This window comes from Aspergillus ambiguus (genome assembly GCF_047715705.1).
Source record: "Aspergillus ambiguus strain CBS 117.58 unplaced genomic scaffold BDV59scaffold_27, whole genome shotgun sequence".
Classification (NCBI taxonomy): domain Eukaryota; kingdom Fungi; phylum Ascomycota; class Eurotiomycetes; order Eurotiales; family Aspergillaceae; genus Aspergillus; species Aspergillus ambiguus.
In genome coordinates this window covers 43596-59647 of record NW_027395540.1, presented here as the reverse complement: position 1 = coordinate 59647, position 16052 = coordinate 43596, and the positions used below count along the sequence as shown (strand labels likewise).

Genomic DNA, 16052 nt, shown 5'->3' with positions numbered 1-16052 from the left:
AAAGACACTGGGGGAGTTACGGGCTGGCGGCATCGGATATTACACCGGTATTGACTGCCACCATACCGAATTGCAAGAGCTCCGAAACCCGGTTGGCGCGAGTAACATCCTGGGTGAAGATATACGACGCTAGTCCTACAGCGCATGCGTTAGAAGCAGCGATGACATCGTCCTCTTTGTCAAATGCGAAGATTAGTGCTACAGGGCCAAAAATTTCTTCATTGGCCACTGCCATATCTGTATTAACGTTCGTCAGGATGGTGGGTTGAAAGAAGTTGGGGCCTATGCCAGAACTAGTTAGCCAGATTATTCACAAACAATAAGGCTATTGTAGAAGAAACAGCCGAATAGCTGTGTGCACCTAGATCAGATGCTCTCTTTCCGCCAATTTCGACCTTCCGCCTTTTCATGGTGCCAAGTAGACTTTATTTCGGATCCTGTTAGTCCATATCTTCCAATCAGATGCCCCGGGATAAAACAAAATAAAGCCAAGGATTGTAGACTGCCTCTTCCACTCGCTCTAGAATCATACGTAGGTGACTTTGCCACTCATCCATAAAGGCCATAGGGAAATACTTTGGGTTCACGGCGATCCGAGACGCCTTGCAGTACTCCCAATAAACAGGGTACCATCCCGCCTGGGTCCAGTCGAGAAGTGCCGTCACCTTAGGGTTTCGTCCCGCGGAGATCATGATATTAGGTGGAAGGAGGTCATTGTGAGTGAAGACAATAGGCGCTTGATGGGCGATTTCAATCCCACAGGCATCTACACCGTGGAACGGTCCAGTAACTCCTGCACTCTTGATAAAGATGTCGTTCAGTGGTTTCTTATCCAGACTGCCTAGATCAAGTAAGAAATTGAAAACATAAATATAAGTGCGGATATACCAATGTACTGATCATGAGTATCTTGTTCAAAGTCCTCAAGAGCTTGATAAAAAAGTGAAGCTCCTTGAAGATAGCCTGTTTCGCATTGTCATCCAGGCTACCCCATCTTGCCATTAATGTCTCGCCCTCGATCAGCGCCATATAGACAAAGGTCTGGCCCCCATCTTCCGCCCAGCCAAAGACTTCCGGCACGGGGAGATGACCTTGGAATCGCTCCTGTAGCATAATCTGTGTTTCAGCCTCAGTGACGGTGACATCTGCCCCATACTTGACAAACAAGCCCATTGAACGAATTTTCACTGGCGGTGACCGGTTGAAGCCTATCTCCTTGCCAGACTGTTGGTTGATGGCTCGGATCTCGGCGGGCGATGGAAGCGCAGGCGCGCGTCGCTCCCGGAAGAAGCTGGAGTCGGGTAAGACCCTCGCTTGAGCCATTTGATCATTTTGTCAGAAGCTATACTGCGGCTCCCATAGACAATAAAGCAGCGGATTCGAAAGTGAGAAATCTCGAAGTTGGCTGTGACGCTAGGCGGCTAGTAGTGCTCCCTCCCCTTGGAAAATGTTGGAGCACCGACCAATCGTGATAACGTGACTCCCGATCAACCGTGCATTAGGTAGTTCTAGGGGCCCTACCCTGGGCTCCCATAATAAGCAGGGGACCGACGTGGAGCGTCTTGACATGGGATACATACAGGTGTGGCTGTGCACAATACGGCATTATCCTCTGTTCCTGAGAGAACGGTAGGGGGTGTCATCAATGCGACCTATAAACTATATCAGGTGGCCTAGGTTGTATTCTGGGAGGAAGCCATGCAGAGATGACTCAAGGACAAGGAAGAGGCGTATTGAGGCGAGGAGAGGATCGGAGGGTGTGGGGACACCAAAGGAGATGGAGAAAAGGAGGTTTTTAGACATGCGCCGAAGTCGAAGCGCTACGATCAGCTCAGGGTGCAGGATAGTTACGGCAAGCAAGCCATTGCGGCCACTTCGCAACAATAAATTCTGCGAGGCAGAGAAACAGGAAAATTGCTAAATCTTAAGGAATACTACATTTTTAGAAGTAATATATAATGTAGACAGAAATCTTTATAACCAATAAACGATCAGCTTTACAGGCATTCACAATCTGGAGATTATGGCCTCTTAACATCACATTGAGTCTCAAGACATAGCCGTTTCACGAGTACAAGTAAACATTTGGGACTTTTGGGGGGATTCGTCACCTATACCTTCATAGTCATTAAGGTCCAGACTGTATTGGGCTCCAAATAGGTGGCCGGCCCAAGATCTTTTTGTGTTTGAAAACAGGCCTGTGATAGTTTGTTCGTCCATATCCCATCCCAAAGCACCCGAATGCGCCGCAAAGTCCTCCTCGTTGGCGAAATGCTCAGTGTTGGGTAATTTCCAGTCGTCACATGGGTTCCCGAACGTAAAGAATCGAAGCTCGTTGACAATTTTTTGTAGCACCAACCTTAGGAGAAGGCATCCCTGGGATTGAGCAATCACTACAACTTTGATATCCCCTTCTTCTAACAGTACTTTGTTGAACTGGTCTGCCAACTTCTCCTGAGCCTCGCTGCTCTTTGTTGTTCTGACAAGACCCTGCTCTGTTTTAGAACTTCGCTCATCTGCGCACTCAATCAAATCCCAGAGAATTCCCTCGCTTCTGTTAAGAACGCCCGTTATCTTTCTCCCAAACGTGTTACCCAACTTGTCACAAGCCCACTGCGACCAGTATGGCTCCGCAGCAATGCCATTTACAAAAGAACCATTGCTCTTTTCCCTTGAAGAAGATACCCTGCTCCCTGCTCTCCATATCTCCAAACTGTAGCCACGATCAAGAGTTGTGTTTCATCAAAAGCCCATCTGGTTCCGATGATTGGTTCGTCGAGATATTGACAAGGCAAAATTCTAATCTATCCTTGGAACACAAAGTCAAAAATTCCCAGTGGAGACCCAGCGGGAACGTGAGCTTCCTTGAACTCAAACCGGGTATCAGCTTGCTGAATGACTTTGACCCAATCATTCACCGTTCGCTCCTTGGAGTTACAAGCCAGATGCATCTGAAGGTCCATTGCGGAGACCCACTTCCTCACCGGCAACGGCGTCGCAGACTTGCTTTCCGCGTCATAGTCTGCCGGTACGACAATGTCGAAAATGAGCAGGTGGTTTCCTGGCTTGAGAACGTCTAGTAAATGCCGGACAATCTGCAAGACGTATTGATCCGACCAGTCATGCAGGACTGATTTGAGCAAGAAGACATCAGCAGAGAGGGTCTGCGTCTGGAAGAAGTCGTGCGATTGGAAGCGGATGCGTGGTGCATACGGTGAGGATCCAATGTTGGCATTGAACGCCGATTCGACGGACGGCAGATCCTGCACCACGATATCGAGCTTTGGGTAGTTTTCCGCGAGCATGGCGCTGATGTGGCCCGCAGAGCCGCCCATCTAGGTCCAGTTAGTATAACTTCTTGTAACCAGAAGAGACGGCCAACTTACATCCACAACGGTCGCCTCGCCCAAGCTACCCCAGTCAAACTTCCTCAAAACAGTCTCGGTCATGACCCCACTTGTCTCCCCGAGGCCCTGCATCGCCTCCGCGAATCTCCCTGCTCGAAATCCCTTCGGTTGACCATGCCGCTCAAAGTTATCAAAGAATGGCCAGATGTGCACGCCCCGCTGACGCCCGTCATCCGTCGCCAAGGGCCAAGCACAAGTCTCGACATCCTCCGGTGCTTCCTCGCGTCCCATAAACCACTTCCTCAGTGCTTCCACACCAACCGTGGCGGCAGGCCGGACATCCTCCAAACAATGCGCAACAAAGGACCGGACAAATGGCGAGCGCACCATGTGCGCAGACGCAGCTGTGTGGACCACACGATCAGATCCCGGAGCTTCCTCCGCAAAGACGAAGAGAGTGAATCCCATCTTGAGGAAACGCCGCACGATCTGCTCGGGCAGGTTTGTACGTTCGGCAATCTCGGCATAGCTGGCTGACGCATTGAGGGGCACTGCCTCCCAGAATTTGAAGTTGTTGAATACGTCGAACGTTAGGAGCTCGTGGTTCAACTACTGATATTTTTAGCATTAATTTGACTGTGGTAGACTCTTCCATGGATGACTTACAAACATGCTTTCCTGAAACCAAAAATCACTGGGACCGGTGACAAGATGCTGCAGTCTCGCAATGTTCTCTAGCAGTTTCAATCGCACATCTTGGATCTCCGGATCAAGGGGCAGGGAAGCCGGAGCGTTAATATCAAAGGTTGGCAACGGATAATTCAACGATTCAAGCTGACCAGCAAGAGATCTTGACAGATCCGCAATGTTGGAGCCAAGACTCTAAAAACTTTGCTTCGACTGAAACATACCGGGAAAGTTGACCTTCCAACTTTATAATTCTCCTCGTTGGACCAAATCTTCATGAACTTCAGGAGGGAATGAATTATTTATACTCGTCTTCAGCGGCCTGTGCGTCCCTCCATCACTAAACCGCACGAGAGGTGCGTATCGCCTCATCAATGCCAGGTGGCTTGTGGAGGTGAGCTTGATCGGTAGCGCTCAGCCCCATTCTTGGGTCTACCCAGACGCTCCACGCCAGTCGACAAGGCCTAACATTTTAGCCGCTCAGAGAGTAAACTGATATAAAATTATTGGAAATTGAGTAGATCAAGCTTTCCTTGACCGATCTCGTTACCTGATCAGGCTTAGGGTATCTTAGTCAAGGAAATAACTCGTAACTTATAGTTGGCACCCAATCGTATCAGGGCGAAGACGAACCGAGCACCGGCACTAAATACCATGTCGGAGCAAGCTGGGATAGTAGGGCTGCTTGAGTACTAACTGATCCCCGGCGCCATGGACACGTATCTGTCAATTACTGGGGGGGTACTGCTGACTTTATCAGGCGTCCCATCATGCTCAGTCTAGCCACTTACTCCCTATTCTCTCCTCAATCTATCGTTTGTCTAAGACAATTTTCCACGTCGGCTCGATCACTAGGAGACGATACTTTGTGATATCCGTTCTTCGTCCTCAACTCTCTCTTCTTCGAGTCACTGCCTACCAACTGTGCACACTATAAATAACCCAGGTGATGTTGATGTTCTTGTGATTGAGTTTAGTAATGCCCACTTGTGGCATTTCACTGGAATAAATTCATTAACATACAAGTCAAATCAGGCATTTCCGGAGTCTTTGCAACCAAATTCTGTGCAGCCAGCTTGGAGAACTGTCGTCACCAAGAAAACATCTGGAGAACTAAACTGGGACTATCCATAAGTGGTTGCAGGTCATTAACGTGTATCACATAAGCCGTAGATCACAGCGCCAACTATATTAGGTAGGTGGATTGGGCTCAGCCCTGAGACCGAAAAGCTCCCTATTCCGGGATGTGCTATAAAGCCTTGGCTTATATTCGCCTCGTGGGTACAAGCTTCCTAGGCGAAGGCTTGTCTTGATCTTAGTGGTAGGGTCCTACACAGCCTCGGGCAACTCCTGAATTCAGAAGTTGACACTATTGGTGGTCGTCGTAGATCTTGGGGTGTCTTATGTTTGCACAGAGCTCATTGGGGGGTATTGCCTATCCCTGGAGGCCTAAGCTAAGAGGAAAACGAATAACTTAGTCCTAGGGAACTACACAGCCTCGGGCAACTCTCGAATTGTGAGGTTGATACCGTTAGTGATCGTCGTAGATTCGGGACGGACTGCGTTCGCACGGAACTCATTGAGAGGTATTACCCCTCCTTGGATGCCTAAACTAAGAGAAAAGCAACGATCTAACCATTTAAAAATGGGCAAGAATGACGAGACATTGTCGATATGGGATGGTGTATTCTCCCTTGCTTTATACTGGAATTCAAAGGCCTCTGCTACGTGCGATCACCCGCTCAAGGTGCTCTGTAGAATAATTCGACAATCCTATCAGCAGTTTAAGGTTGGCATAGGCCTTAGATGTGCCCTCTTCTCCATCCGGGTGCGCCAAAGTATGCATGGCAGTTGGAGAGAACTTGAAGGGGAACTTGACCTTGCATCCCACGATATCCGTGCTAGTGTCAAGGTTCGAAAGGTTGCGGAGGACACGGAGACGAATCATGTACCGATGGTAGGCTAACTCCTTGTCGCGCAAATTGTGTATACATGTATCAGCATGTGAGCCTATTAAATCGAGAAGTGATAAGCTAAACATACGTGATGAGGTCCATCGCTACTTCATTGTAATATTCTAACAGCAGCCATAAGCGATGCTGCACTTCAGCAACTCTGTTCCTTCGCGACTCACCACGATAGGCCCTCTGCATCAGGCCTGCTATCTCGGTCTGGTGCGCCGTGGGCTGGTTTTCGCCATGACCTGCTCACAGAAATTCCCAAAACCAAAATTCGGGGTCTATGCGACCGGGTCATTCCATGCGGAGAAGCGACGAGCGACAGCTGGAAAGATTTGTTCGACTTGGTATACAGTTAAGGATTTCCGGGCGTTTAGAGAGGTAGAAATCCGATTTTCACAGTATGCTATAGGACATGGCCGCTTCTATTTTCAAACCCCTCTTTCAACGACGGTGGAGGTTCAATTGTTACTAGATGGTGAGTCCATGATAGCAGAGCAAATAAATGCGTGCTTATTCATAGGGAACTAGTCAAAGTTATGAATTTGAGACAATAAACTAAGCTACACATCGTCCATAGTTTGTCCAAATCGTGATCGTATTAGTCAAGGATGCAAATGGCCTTCCTGTGCGTCTCCACCGGAAGCAACATCCTCTTGAACCCTTTATTCACCCTTGCAGAGCTCGCCGTTGGACTTCCAAATCTCATATTCAAAGTCTGGCTGGAATTCAGTGTAGAGAGTCTCCTGTATGTAACTGTAAGTATCTCTTTCAATCATGATCTAACGAGGTTATACGGTCAGTGGCTTACAGGATCAGCGTTCACTCGGGCAGTATATTCAGCTTCTTTCTCCCCGATAAAGTTCTTCGGAAGACCGGCACTTTCCACCATGATCTGGACCTCACAGGAACGCTCCATCAGCGTGAATAGGTAGGCCGCTTCGTCAACAGTGCTGCCGGTTGTCAAAAGACCATGGTTTTGGAGTACCATCACCCGACCTGTTTTGCCCAGCGCCTCAGAGATACGCACGCCCTCTTCGGCCCCCAAGACGACACCGCCAAAAGCCTTGTAGACTGCTTGGGTACCCCAGAAGTTGCAGGTGTCCTGATTAATGATATCAAGTGGCCGGCCAAAGGTTGACCAGGCCTTCCCTGCAGGCGAGTGGGTATGGCAGGCAGCATGAATGTCTGGTCGTGCTCGATGGATGGCACTGTGTATCATAAAGCCAGCCGCATCGATGGCTGTCTTATTTCCGCCAATAACCTGTCCATTCTCATCAATCTGCACCATGTCACTTGCCTTGAGCATGCCAAAGTGCTTTCCCATGCTGGAGCAATGTCAGCGGTTTCACCTCCTGAGAACAAGAGATCCGATCATGGCGGCCGAATCTTACGGATTGATCCAGAATGTCGATGGGTCAACAGGATCGCGCACGCTGATATGACCGCTAGTCCCCTCCGTGAAGCCCTTTCGAGCAAAGACCCGGAACGCACCCGCCATGTGCTCTAGTTGCCATTGTCGTTTCTTGTGCGGATCATCAATCTTTGGTATACCGGAAAACCCGTATCCGCCCGTTGTGAGTGCTGCTTGGGCGCCAACGGCCTGCTCCGGGATTGCCGCCACAGTGGTGATAGACTGAGCAGTAGCGGTCGTGGACATAGTAAATGCGTGTAGAGTATTAATTATGTCTCTCAATAGAAAAAGATAGTAGATAAAGAGTAAGACAACTAGGTGAAAATGGCTCTTGAGTCAATATTAGTCCTCGCGATGGACTTTGTGCGCACGCCCAGCTTCTCTAATCAAAACTGAAGCAAATTTTATAAAGTGCATGCATCCCATAGTGATTGCATATTGAACTCACAAAACTGCCATGATTGGCCGAGGGGCTTCCGAGGGAAGACCTTCCCAGAAGCGCAGTGCAGGAAAGCCACGCCGACGCAGTAGATTTCCTCCATTGTCATGGAGGTATTTGGACCGCTCGACAACTTTTCGGTCCGACATTTTGGGCATCGCTTTAATTATAGATATGAGATTTGACTTGTATTTCCAATCCAGGTCATCGAGACGGCGTAGTTGTTAGTATTTAACCACAAAAAGTGTGGGGCACGGTAGAAAACTATTCAGTTAATTTACACCTGGTAACTGTTTTACAAAGGGAGGAGTGTCCGACACTAGAAATTGCCTGACTTCCTGATACTGTTGCTTACCACATAGTAATTAGTAATATCACTTCACTACGGTGTCCACTGCGTCCATGGATAGGGCGAACGCGAGACTACCATGAGGTTAGGCACTGGGGAAAGGCGCCTTCTCCGCTGATAACGGTGGGTTCTGACTCGTGTTGGCTACCAGCTGCACTCACCACGGGGTAAACTACCTTCTCCCCTGACATTCTATGAACCCCCATACTCACGCTTTGAACTGCCCTCCTTCTGCATCTCTTCTGTATAACCTTGCGCTAGACACACCCCTGGCATTTGACACCTGCAAATAGCTGCTTCTACCTACAGCCTACTGTTGTGCGCACCGGCGGGCGATGACCCGGATCACACGCATGTCCGCATCAACTCGGTCCCGCAAGCGCACCAAAACGTTTACGGGGTGTTGGACATGCCGCGCCCGCAAAATCAAGTGTGATGAAGCAAGGCCCTCCTGCCGCCAGTGCTGTGAAAAGAATCTCAGCTGCGAGGGATACTCTGCCCGTCTTCAGTGGCTCAAACCCGCCACAGGCGAGCAAGGGCTCCACTCACAGATCTTGCCAGAGGGCTCCTTGAACCAATCTCTCAGGCGCCTCCTGCCCGCAGGTGAGTGTTATCGGGTAGTAGAGTCCACCTCCCCCTCCTCCTCCCTGTTACCCTAGGATTAACGTATTATACCCGTATCTCCGTTGACGCCTGTACCTTAGAACCTCTCGCCTCTACGCTAGACTGGGACCAAGTTGATAGCATTCTACGTTATCTTGACTCACTTGAGTTGGTGATCAACTCCAATAGTGAGGAGGTCAGTGCCAATATTCAGAACTTCGGGGTGTTTAGTGTCTCGCAAGGGATTTCTCCGACCCCCGGTGACGGGATCAACGCCCCGTCGCCTTACATACCAAAAACCTTCCAGCCAGAGAGCGGATACGAATTGATTTTTGATCCAGATTCGGTATTGCTAGATTCCGAGTTATCTCATGGTACCTCAGAAGCAGAGGCAGCATGGAACCTATGTAATCTTCACGAGGAACAACTGCCCTTGGGCCTTTCCAACCAACAAGAGCTAGCCACCTCGGGAATTATGGTACCCTTAGCGGTTAACTCAAACTCTGGAGATCTTTCTGAAAATGCTGCATGTGCGCATAATCTCGAACTAGGGCCGCTGATGTTTCAGGGAGATACCCTGAGCAGCTTTGCAAATAAGAACGAGCAAGGCTTTCCGCCTCTCACAAACCCACTGGAGAATCTGGAGATCTCACCCCAGGAACGGCTCTTGATGAACCATTACAGAAACCGAGTAGTTAATCTGTTTTGTGTAATTGACAATGCCAAAAGCCCTTGGAAGACAATCCATTTGCCCCGAGTGTTGCAGTGTGCCGGCGAACTGAGCTTTGGGGGTGCCACAACGCGGATTCGCGATGCACTGAGGAAATCTCTACTTTCTATCAGTGCCTTTTATCTTTCTAATAATCACCAAGCGCATAATCGCAAAAGCGAGGCAGAGAGCTGGGGTACAGTGGCCTCCCGCTATCGGTGCGACGCGATTGGACTCCTCAAGTACGCAGTCGAGACTGATCTTTACGCCGATAAAAGACCAAAGTATAAAGAATTTCTTGCCACCATGCTGTCTATGGTTACAATAAATGTATGCCAACCACTTAATATCCATCTAATTTCCAGACTCCTTTGTTCACCACCGTCCCATTCACTTCTAGGTTATGTCTGGGGATACGAGCACCTGCGGTGTGCATCTGGACGGTGCTGAAAGGGTGATCAGCCAGATGAATGCCCGAAAGTCCAAATTTTCTCGTAAGGCTCAGTCTCTTCACCGCATATATCTCTATCTGCGTGTGATATATGAAAGCACTGCCATTCGAAGACCAACTAGCGGGGTATCTCGGTTTTCACCATCACTGGATTCACAAAAAACATTTGGCCCGCAGCCAGCTGTTCCTCAACAATTCCCATTAATACAAGACGACAACACATCTTCATCTATGATGCCAATAACAGCTGAAGCGATGACGAGCCAGGGGCCGGTATCGGAACTGTCCTCGTATGAATGCATTTACGGCATACCGCAGAGTCTTCTGATTCTCTTGAAGGAATCAATCGAACTCATAGATGAGCTGGATTGTCGTCGTATGGCTGCACAGACCTTATCCGTTCCGGAAAGTCTGAACCAGGCCTGCGACGAGCTTGAACAGAAGATCATGGACTGGCCGCTGGACGATCGTCTTCGTTTTTCCGAATTCAAGGATGGCATTAGTGCGACTATTATCTACCATCAGACCCGAGCTTTCCTCAACGCCCTAATTATTTTCTTCTCCCAGGGAGTGAGATTAATGAGCCATCGTTACCTGCGACAGTACGTCCAGACCATTCTGGATAGCATTGAGGCTATCGAACAGCTGAAGGCAGAGACAAAAATCCTTGCTGCTCCGCTCTTTTGGCCTGCCTTTATGGGAGCCACAGAGGCATTCGAACCACGCCATCAAGAACGCTTCCGACAGTGGTATGAGAGGGTGGAAGTGTATGGATTTGAAGCTGTACGAACTGGTATACAAGTTGTACACGAAGTCTGGAGGATGGGACCGACGACTCACCGAGGAATATATTCTGGCTGGCGTAGCGTTGTAGACGCAAGGAATGATATATCGCCTTATGTTAACGTAACGTGTGATGCTGGAAAATACTTGGTGAATTGTAGCTTAGGTGATTAAGTCTATTGCTCTTCTTCGTAGATTCATAATTTTCAGAACTTAGCACTTCCCATATCGGAACTGGGTTGCTGAAAGACGGATCAACGCTATCTGTTACCTTTTCTTCTAAAATAACAAGCGCACTAAGCCAACAGATTTCGACCTCGCTGACAATTGCCCTGAAAGATGTCTCCATACCAGACAAGAACCACTCTTTCTTTCATTCTACAGAGCTCATACATTCCATTTCACCACAATAGAAGATATAATGGGCCATAGACGGCTACTCAACCACTTACGGCACATTCACCAAACTCCTAGCTTCAATGATGCGCTTTTTGAGAAGTCTGGCAGCAGCTGTTCCTCGGTCACGCCGAGTGTCAACTTTTCGTCCGCCGACAAAGTGCCACTATGGTAGCAGTTCTGAAGAAATGAAAATGAAGAATTTGTTAACAGTCATTCTATAGAGAGAGTATCGAACTGGAGGGTTTCAAGTGCGGTAGTCTCTGTGGCTGCCGGCCTGGCGGGCTATGGCGTCTCAAATATTTTCCTAGCGACGTGAGAAGTCTAGAAGGCGACATGGCTATTCTGGATCAGCAACACCTGTCAACTGTTAAATACGCTACGTTGAATGAAATGGAAAATGTAAGCCTGGGAGAGTAGTCATGTAGCCTTTCCATATCAGGAGACAGAGTCGCTCAGACATCATGAGTAATTATACCTAACCGAGGAATAATAAAACGGGCAATAGCAGAGATCGAATACAAACTCCGTGATACCGAAGGCATCTCAACTGACGATGAAGACCTTAAGATGTACAGATTTTCTGAGTGGCCATCGGTCTGCCTAGATACACTTCCCATCGCCGTCGCATATCCCCGGAGTACTGAGCAAGTCAGCACAATCGTTCGAATCTGCCATAAATGGAAAATCCCCATTAATCCTTACAGCGGCGGCAGCAGCCTGGAGGGGCATACGGCTGCACTTTGACCGGGGCCCTAGCTTTCGCAATCACATTAGGAGGGGCATTGAAGGCTCGATACGTGCCCATAGATTCAATAGCCTGCTGTCGGTGAACGTGAACGAGAAAACCATGTCCATTTCCATGTCGTGCAAGCACCTGAAATGTCAGGATTGCCCAGGCGAAGAAGGAAGTGGTTTAGAACTTCACAACGCGCATAACGAGAGACAACGACTCAATGGGAAAATGGAACAATATAGCAATGGAGGAGTAAATAGACTAGAGAAATATTCTTCTTTTTCGACAGAAAAGTAGCTGTACTTATACCTATTTGTCAACCCTGTCTAGCTAGGTACCATTCCAAATCAATTTGCCTCGCAACAGATAACTTTACATCTAGAGAGATCTAGAGATGTTAATTAGCCTCTGCATAAAAGCCATGTGAGTAGAAATTTTATTACTTCAGGCTATTTCCACCTGGAATTGGCAGTCTCTAAGCGAACTGTTGGAAGTGAAGCATGTTCAAGCCACAGTTACATCGCTTATACAACCAGACCAGAATCCCAAGTCCGCCTCGAATGCCAAGGCAGTAGTGTCATTGTAGTGTCTGTCAGCTTATACACTCTACTAATAATCTCGTAATATCTACCTAGTTTCGTGTATATCTACCCGAACCCCCCAGTCCAAAAAGGGATGGCCCTGGTAAGACATACCAAACCAATAGAGAACATGCCGCAACGACCATGATATCCTTCTTCATCTGCTATCGTGCATATGGTATTGCGCACCGCAGGCATTGTCGTCAACATTATCTTCCTCATCTTTCTTGGTCGGTTGACGGAGATTTACCATTTCACATACCCAGCAGCTTATGTAGCCGTCTGTACTCGTCCTTTCTACCAAAAGACCTAACGAAATTAACCACCTTCGCTAGGCTTGTTGGGCTGTCTGCACTGATACGCTAGAAATCGGGATCCTTCTCAACAAAAGCCGCTCTTTTCCACGCTTGTCTGGCGGAGGACAGCTAGCCCTAGATCTAATTGGTGTCTTCCTTCTGGTCCCAGCTGCGCTCCTAAATTGGTACTTTTCCGCTCCTCCGCATGGGGATTTTCAGCCCTCGGTTGCAGAAAAGGAGAGAAATGAGTGGGCTACGGATGCACCCTGGGTTGGTTGTGCTTGTCTGTTTTTCTCAAAAGTTGTGTTGCATGCTGATCGTCTGCACAGTCCATCGGCGGAGGCAGAGCTAGCGCCATCGGGAGCCGCAAATCTCTCCTGGGCTTTCCCACTCTTCGTGATGCAGCTCATGGCATCAGTCTACCGTCCTAGACTAGGTCGTGCATTCCATGAATTCCAACTAATATTTTGACATAAAGTGTTTCCTTTCATTCAATACTATGTAGGTAGTACCTGCTCTATACTGTCCTATCATGGGACGCCCCCGCTGAAATTATATTGTTTTGTGACAAAAGCGCATAGTGGAGATAATGGGATTTTACTGTAATTCTTTCAATGTCGGTGTGCTGTTCTTATACTAAATCTAGTTATGTCAAAATAAATCATTACATTTTCGAGTATTAATCAATATTCTGCGGTATTTTCACTAGCACAGAAGTCTTGATAGGGTCTTATGCATAGCTAAGCTCATCCCCATAAGGATATCGCTCTGAGATAATTTCGTATACGCATCTTGTCAATAGAGTGCCAAATTTAGGGTACAAACGCGCTATGTTCCATGATGTAAAGAGAAATTCTAAGGTATAGCCCGTCGAGAAATTACTCGGCTTTCCTCAACAAGTTAGCGAATATGCAGCCAGAGTTTGGCAGTGCTCCTGCGAAACCGAACCCCAGTAAGCCGAATATATAATACCTACTTCTACGCTAGGGTTGAGATCAAGATTCGAAACTAGCGACACGAAAAGGGGATGTCATGGAGGAGTATGACCAGCCCATCTACATCAGGCGCTCTCTTGCAGTAAGCATATACCTATCTCGAATGTCTGTCAAATTATCTCGTTAGGAGCCCATTGTATCGGCTTGTAGAGGGCAACTTCCAAGAGTTTACAGAAGTGAACCAACTGCAATATTAATTCAACGTCATATTTTCTATTATTGTAGTATAGTTTCAATATTAATGGGATTAGAGTAGACCTAGAAAGAAAGGCTTATAAATCCGTGGAAGTTAAAGTTTACGGGGGACAGCCCTTCGATAGGTTAGCTGACAAGTTGTCTCATGACACCTTGCCGCGAGATAACGGTCCAGACTTAGAATATAGTCGTCATATGACAGACCAGTTCTCTTCCTATTGGATGTTTTGCTTCATCGTCTTTTGGCTTCTTAAATCCGAAACTAAGTAATAGAGGGTTTCACAAGACAAGCTTTCTCCTCCTTTGTTATGAGGCAACGTGGGTCTATCTCACGAATCAGCAATTACTCTTTTCGGGCTGAGTAGTTTCTAGTCTTCAGCGGCAACTCTAATCGAAACGTATTTAAGTCGTATGTCTTGATCCTTCGAGAGGCTTTAACATCTGCTTTGCTTCTTATTTCGTACCAGGCGTTTGACAACGACGCTTCACTCCCCCGATTGACATCTTTCCATACGATTACGCATTGCAGAAGCATTCTGCTGACGGGGCAACGGCATACTCGGCATTCAACATGTCAGACACGATGAATGCCATCGTAATTACCAAATTTGGCGGACCGGATGTGCTAGAACACCGGATGGTTCCAAGGCCGACGATACGTACGGGAGAAGTGCTCGTCGGTGTTAAAGCGTTTGGTTTGAACCATGCCGAAATGCATATGCGCAAGGGTGAATGGGACGAATGGAATCCCGTGACTGGATTAGAGTGTGTCGGAATTGTGGAAGCTTGCCCAGGCGGAGAATTCAACGTTGGTGAGACCGTTGTCGGTGTGATGGGGGGTTTGGGAAGGAATCGGCCGGGAGGTTATGGCGAGTTTGCGGCTGTGCCTGCCACCAACGTCATTGCTGTGCAGACAAATCTGTCGTGGGATCAACTGGCGGCAATCCCGGAAACATATATCACAGCCTGGTCATGTCTCTTCACCGTTCTCGCTCTTCGGCCAGGTGAAGACCTTCTGATTCGTGGTGCGACATCGACTCTGGGTCAAGCCGCTGTGAAATTGGCCGTGAATGCGGGCGCTAGAGTAACGGCGACCACTCGCCGCCGAGAGAGATTCGAGTTTCTTCGGAAGATGGGTGCTGCAGAAACGATCATCGAGCAATCTGGACTTAATCGGATACATACTACGGAGTTTGACAAGGTTTTGAACCTTATTGGGAACAGAGTGCTATTGGAGTCCCTTAATCTGACCAAAAGTGGAGGCCGTATGCTCCAAGCGGGATGGTTAGGGGGTCTGGACCCGGTCAAAGATTTCAATCCTATGTTGCAGATGAAGTCCGGGGTACACTTTAGTCTTTTTCATGGGAAAGTTCTAGGGTCCCCTGGATTTCCCTTCTCGAAAATCCCATTACAGCGGATTGTCCAGCAAATTGAAAATGGTGAGTGGGATGCCCGGCCGACGCATATTTTTAATTATAAAGATATCCGTAAAGCACATGAGATTCTCGACTCGGGTGATGCGGAGGGCAAGATCGTTGTCAAGAGGTTCTAATTGAAGAACCAATAATTTGTTGATGATTACGGTCACAACGTCTTTGATTTAACAGACCACTATGACAGCAGGCTCACAATCCATGTATAAATCTCCAAGTTACTAGCTTTCCTACCTGGTCCCAGTCCCGATCCCTGGACTCTGATTCATGTAATACCCGATTCTATTGTAAACGGAGTGAATTCAGCGGTTTCAGTCATATCAAACGTAGAAAGGAATTGGGTCTCTATCACTGCATAACAAGATGCAGCTATGTTGATATTGTTTGGGATACTTTTATATAACCTCGGACAACAGGTAAGACGGGCTAGCAAGCCCCGTTGCAGGGCGACATATCGTGTATAGTTCTTTCTCACCGAATACTACAATAGTCAGCTTTTACAGATACGTCTGTATTGTAATATACTTAACAGTCGCCACTCGGGAAAGGGTGACTGGGCACCGATCCAATGATGATTCGCATCCCGGAGCAGTTTTCCGGTTAAGCGGTCGCAATTTCCATGAAGCACCATACAGTCCCAGTTCCTAAAATCGATGGTGTGATCAGTATATCTCCGACTC

The 16052-nt window shown here is 48.0% G+C and overlaps 7 protein-coding genes across 7 annotated transcripts; 4 read left to right on the top strand and 3 right to left on the bottom strand.

The window, feature by feature from the left end:
• Positions 1-458: 458 nt before the first annotated feature.
• Positions 459-1408, bottom strand: BDV59DRAFT_209215 (kinase-like domain-containing protein; the record flags this gene model as incomplete). Its single annotated transcript, XM_073695353.1, has 2 exons — positions 897-1408; positions 459-841 (listed from the first exon to the last, which is right to left on the bottom strand). The coding sequence occupies exons 1-2, from the start codon at positions 1321-1323 to the stop codon at positions 459-461; spliced, it is 810 nt and encodes a 269-aa protein (XP_073545807.1). The 5' UTR covers positions 1324-1408.
• A 1396-nt stretch (positions 1409-2804) lies between these two features.
• BDV59DRAFT_209214 (S-adenosyl-L-methionine-dependent methyltransferase) lies at positions 2805-4312 on the bottom strand (the record flags this gene model as incomplete). The annotated part of the gene is made up of 4 exons (XM_073695352.1): positions 2805-3335; positions 3387-3956; positions 4014-4229; positions 4259-4312. 4 exons carry the CDS (start codon positions 4310-4312, stop codon positions 2805-2807), a joined length of 1371 nt encoding a protein of 456 aa, XP_073545806.1.
• A 2134-nt stretch (positions 4313-6446) lies between these two features.
• On the bottom strand, positions 6447-8022 carry BDV59DRAFT_73289 (class II aldolase and Adducin N-terminal domain protein). The gene is made up of 3 exons (XM_073696995.1): positions 7387-8022; positions 6804-7320; positions 6447-6738 (listed from the first exon to the last, which is right to left on the bottom strand). The coding sequence occupies exons 1-3, from the start codon at positions 7650-7652 to the stop codon at positions 6658-6660; spliced, it is 864 nt and encodes a 287-aa protein (XP_073545805.1). The 5' UTR covers positions 7653-8022; the 3' UTR covers positions 6447-6657.
• Positions 8023-8354: 332 nt separating this feature from the next.
• On the top strand, positions 8355-10986 carry BDV59DRAFT_209212 (Zn(II)2Cys6 transcription factor; the record flags this gene model as incomplete). Its single annotated transcript, XM_073695351.1, has 4 exons — positions 8355-8797; positions 8899-9836; positions 9907-10863; positions 10936-10986. Exons 1-4 carry the CDS (start codon positions 8530-8532, stop codon positions 10984-10986), a joined length of 2214 nt encoding a protein of 737 aa, XP_073545804.1. The 5' UTR covers positions 8355-8529.
• A 649-nt stretch (positions 10987-11635) lies between these two features.
• On the top strand, positions 11636-12107 carry BDV59DRAFT_183092 (uncharacterized protein). Its single transcript, XM_073690442.1, has one exon. It carries the CDS (start codon positions 11707-11709, stop codon positions 11881-11883), a length of 177 nt encoding a protein of 58 aa, XP_073545803.1. The 5' UTR covers positions 11636-11706; the 3' UTR covers positions 11884-12107.
• Positions 12108-12530: 423 nt separating this feature from the next.
• Positions 12531-13391, top strand: BDV59DRAFT_73270 (uncharacterized protein). The gene is made up of 3 exons (XM_073696994.1): positions 12531-12733; positions 12789-13019; positions 13079-13391. Exons 1-3 carry the CDS (start codon positions 12629-12631, stop codon positions 13178-13180), a joined length of 438 nt encoding a protein of 145 aa, XP_073545802.1. The 5' UTR covers positions 12531-12628; the 3' UTR covers positions 13181-13391.
• A 578-nt stretch (positions 13392-13969) lies between these two features.
• BDV59DRAFT_183088 (GroES-like protein) lies at positions 13970-15669 on the top strand. Its single transcript, XM_073690441.1, has one exon. The coding sequence runs from the start codon at positions 14511-14513 to the stop codon at positions 15489-15491; it is 981 nt and encodes a 326-aa protein (XP_073545801.1). The 5' UTR covers positions 13970-14510; the 3' UTR covers positions 15492-15669.
• Positions 15670-16052: the final 383 nt, after the last annotated feature.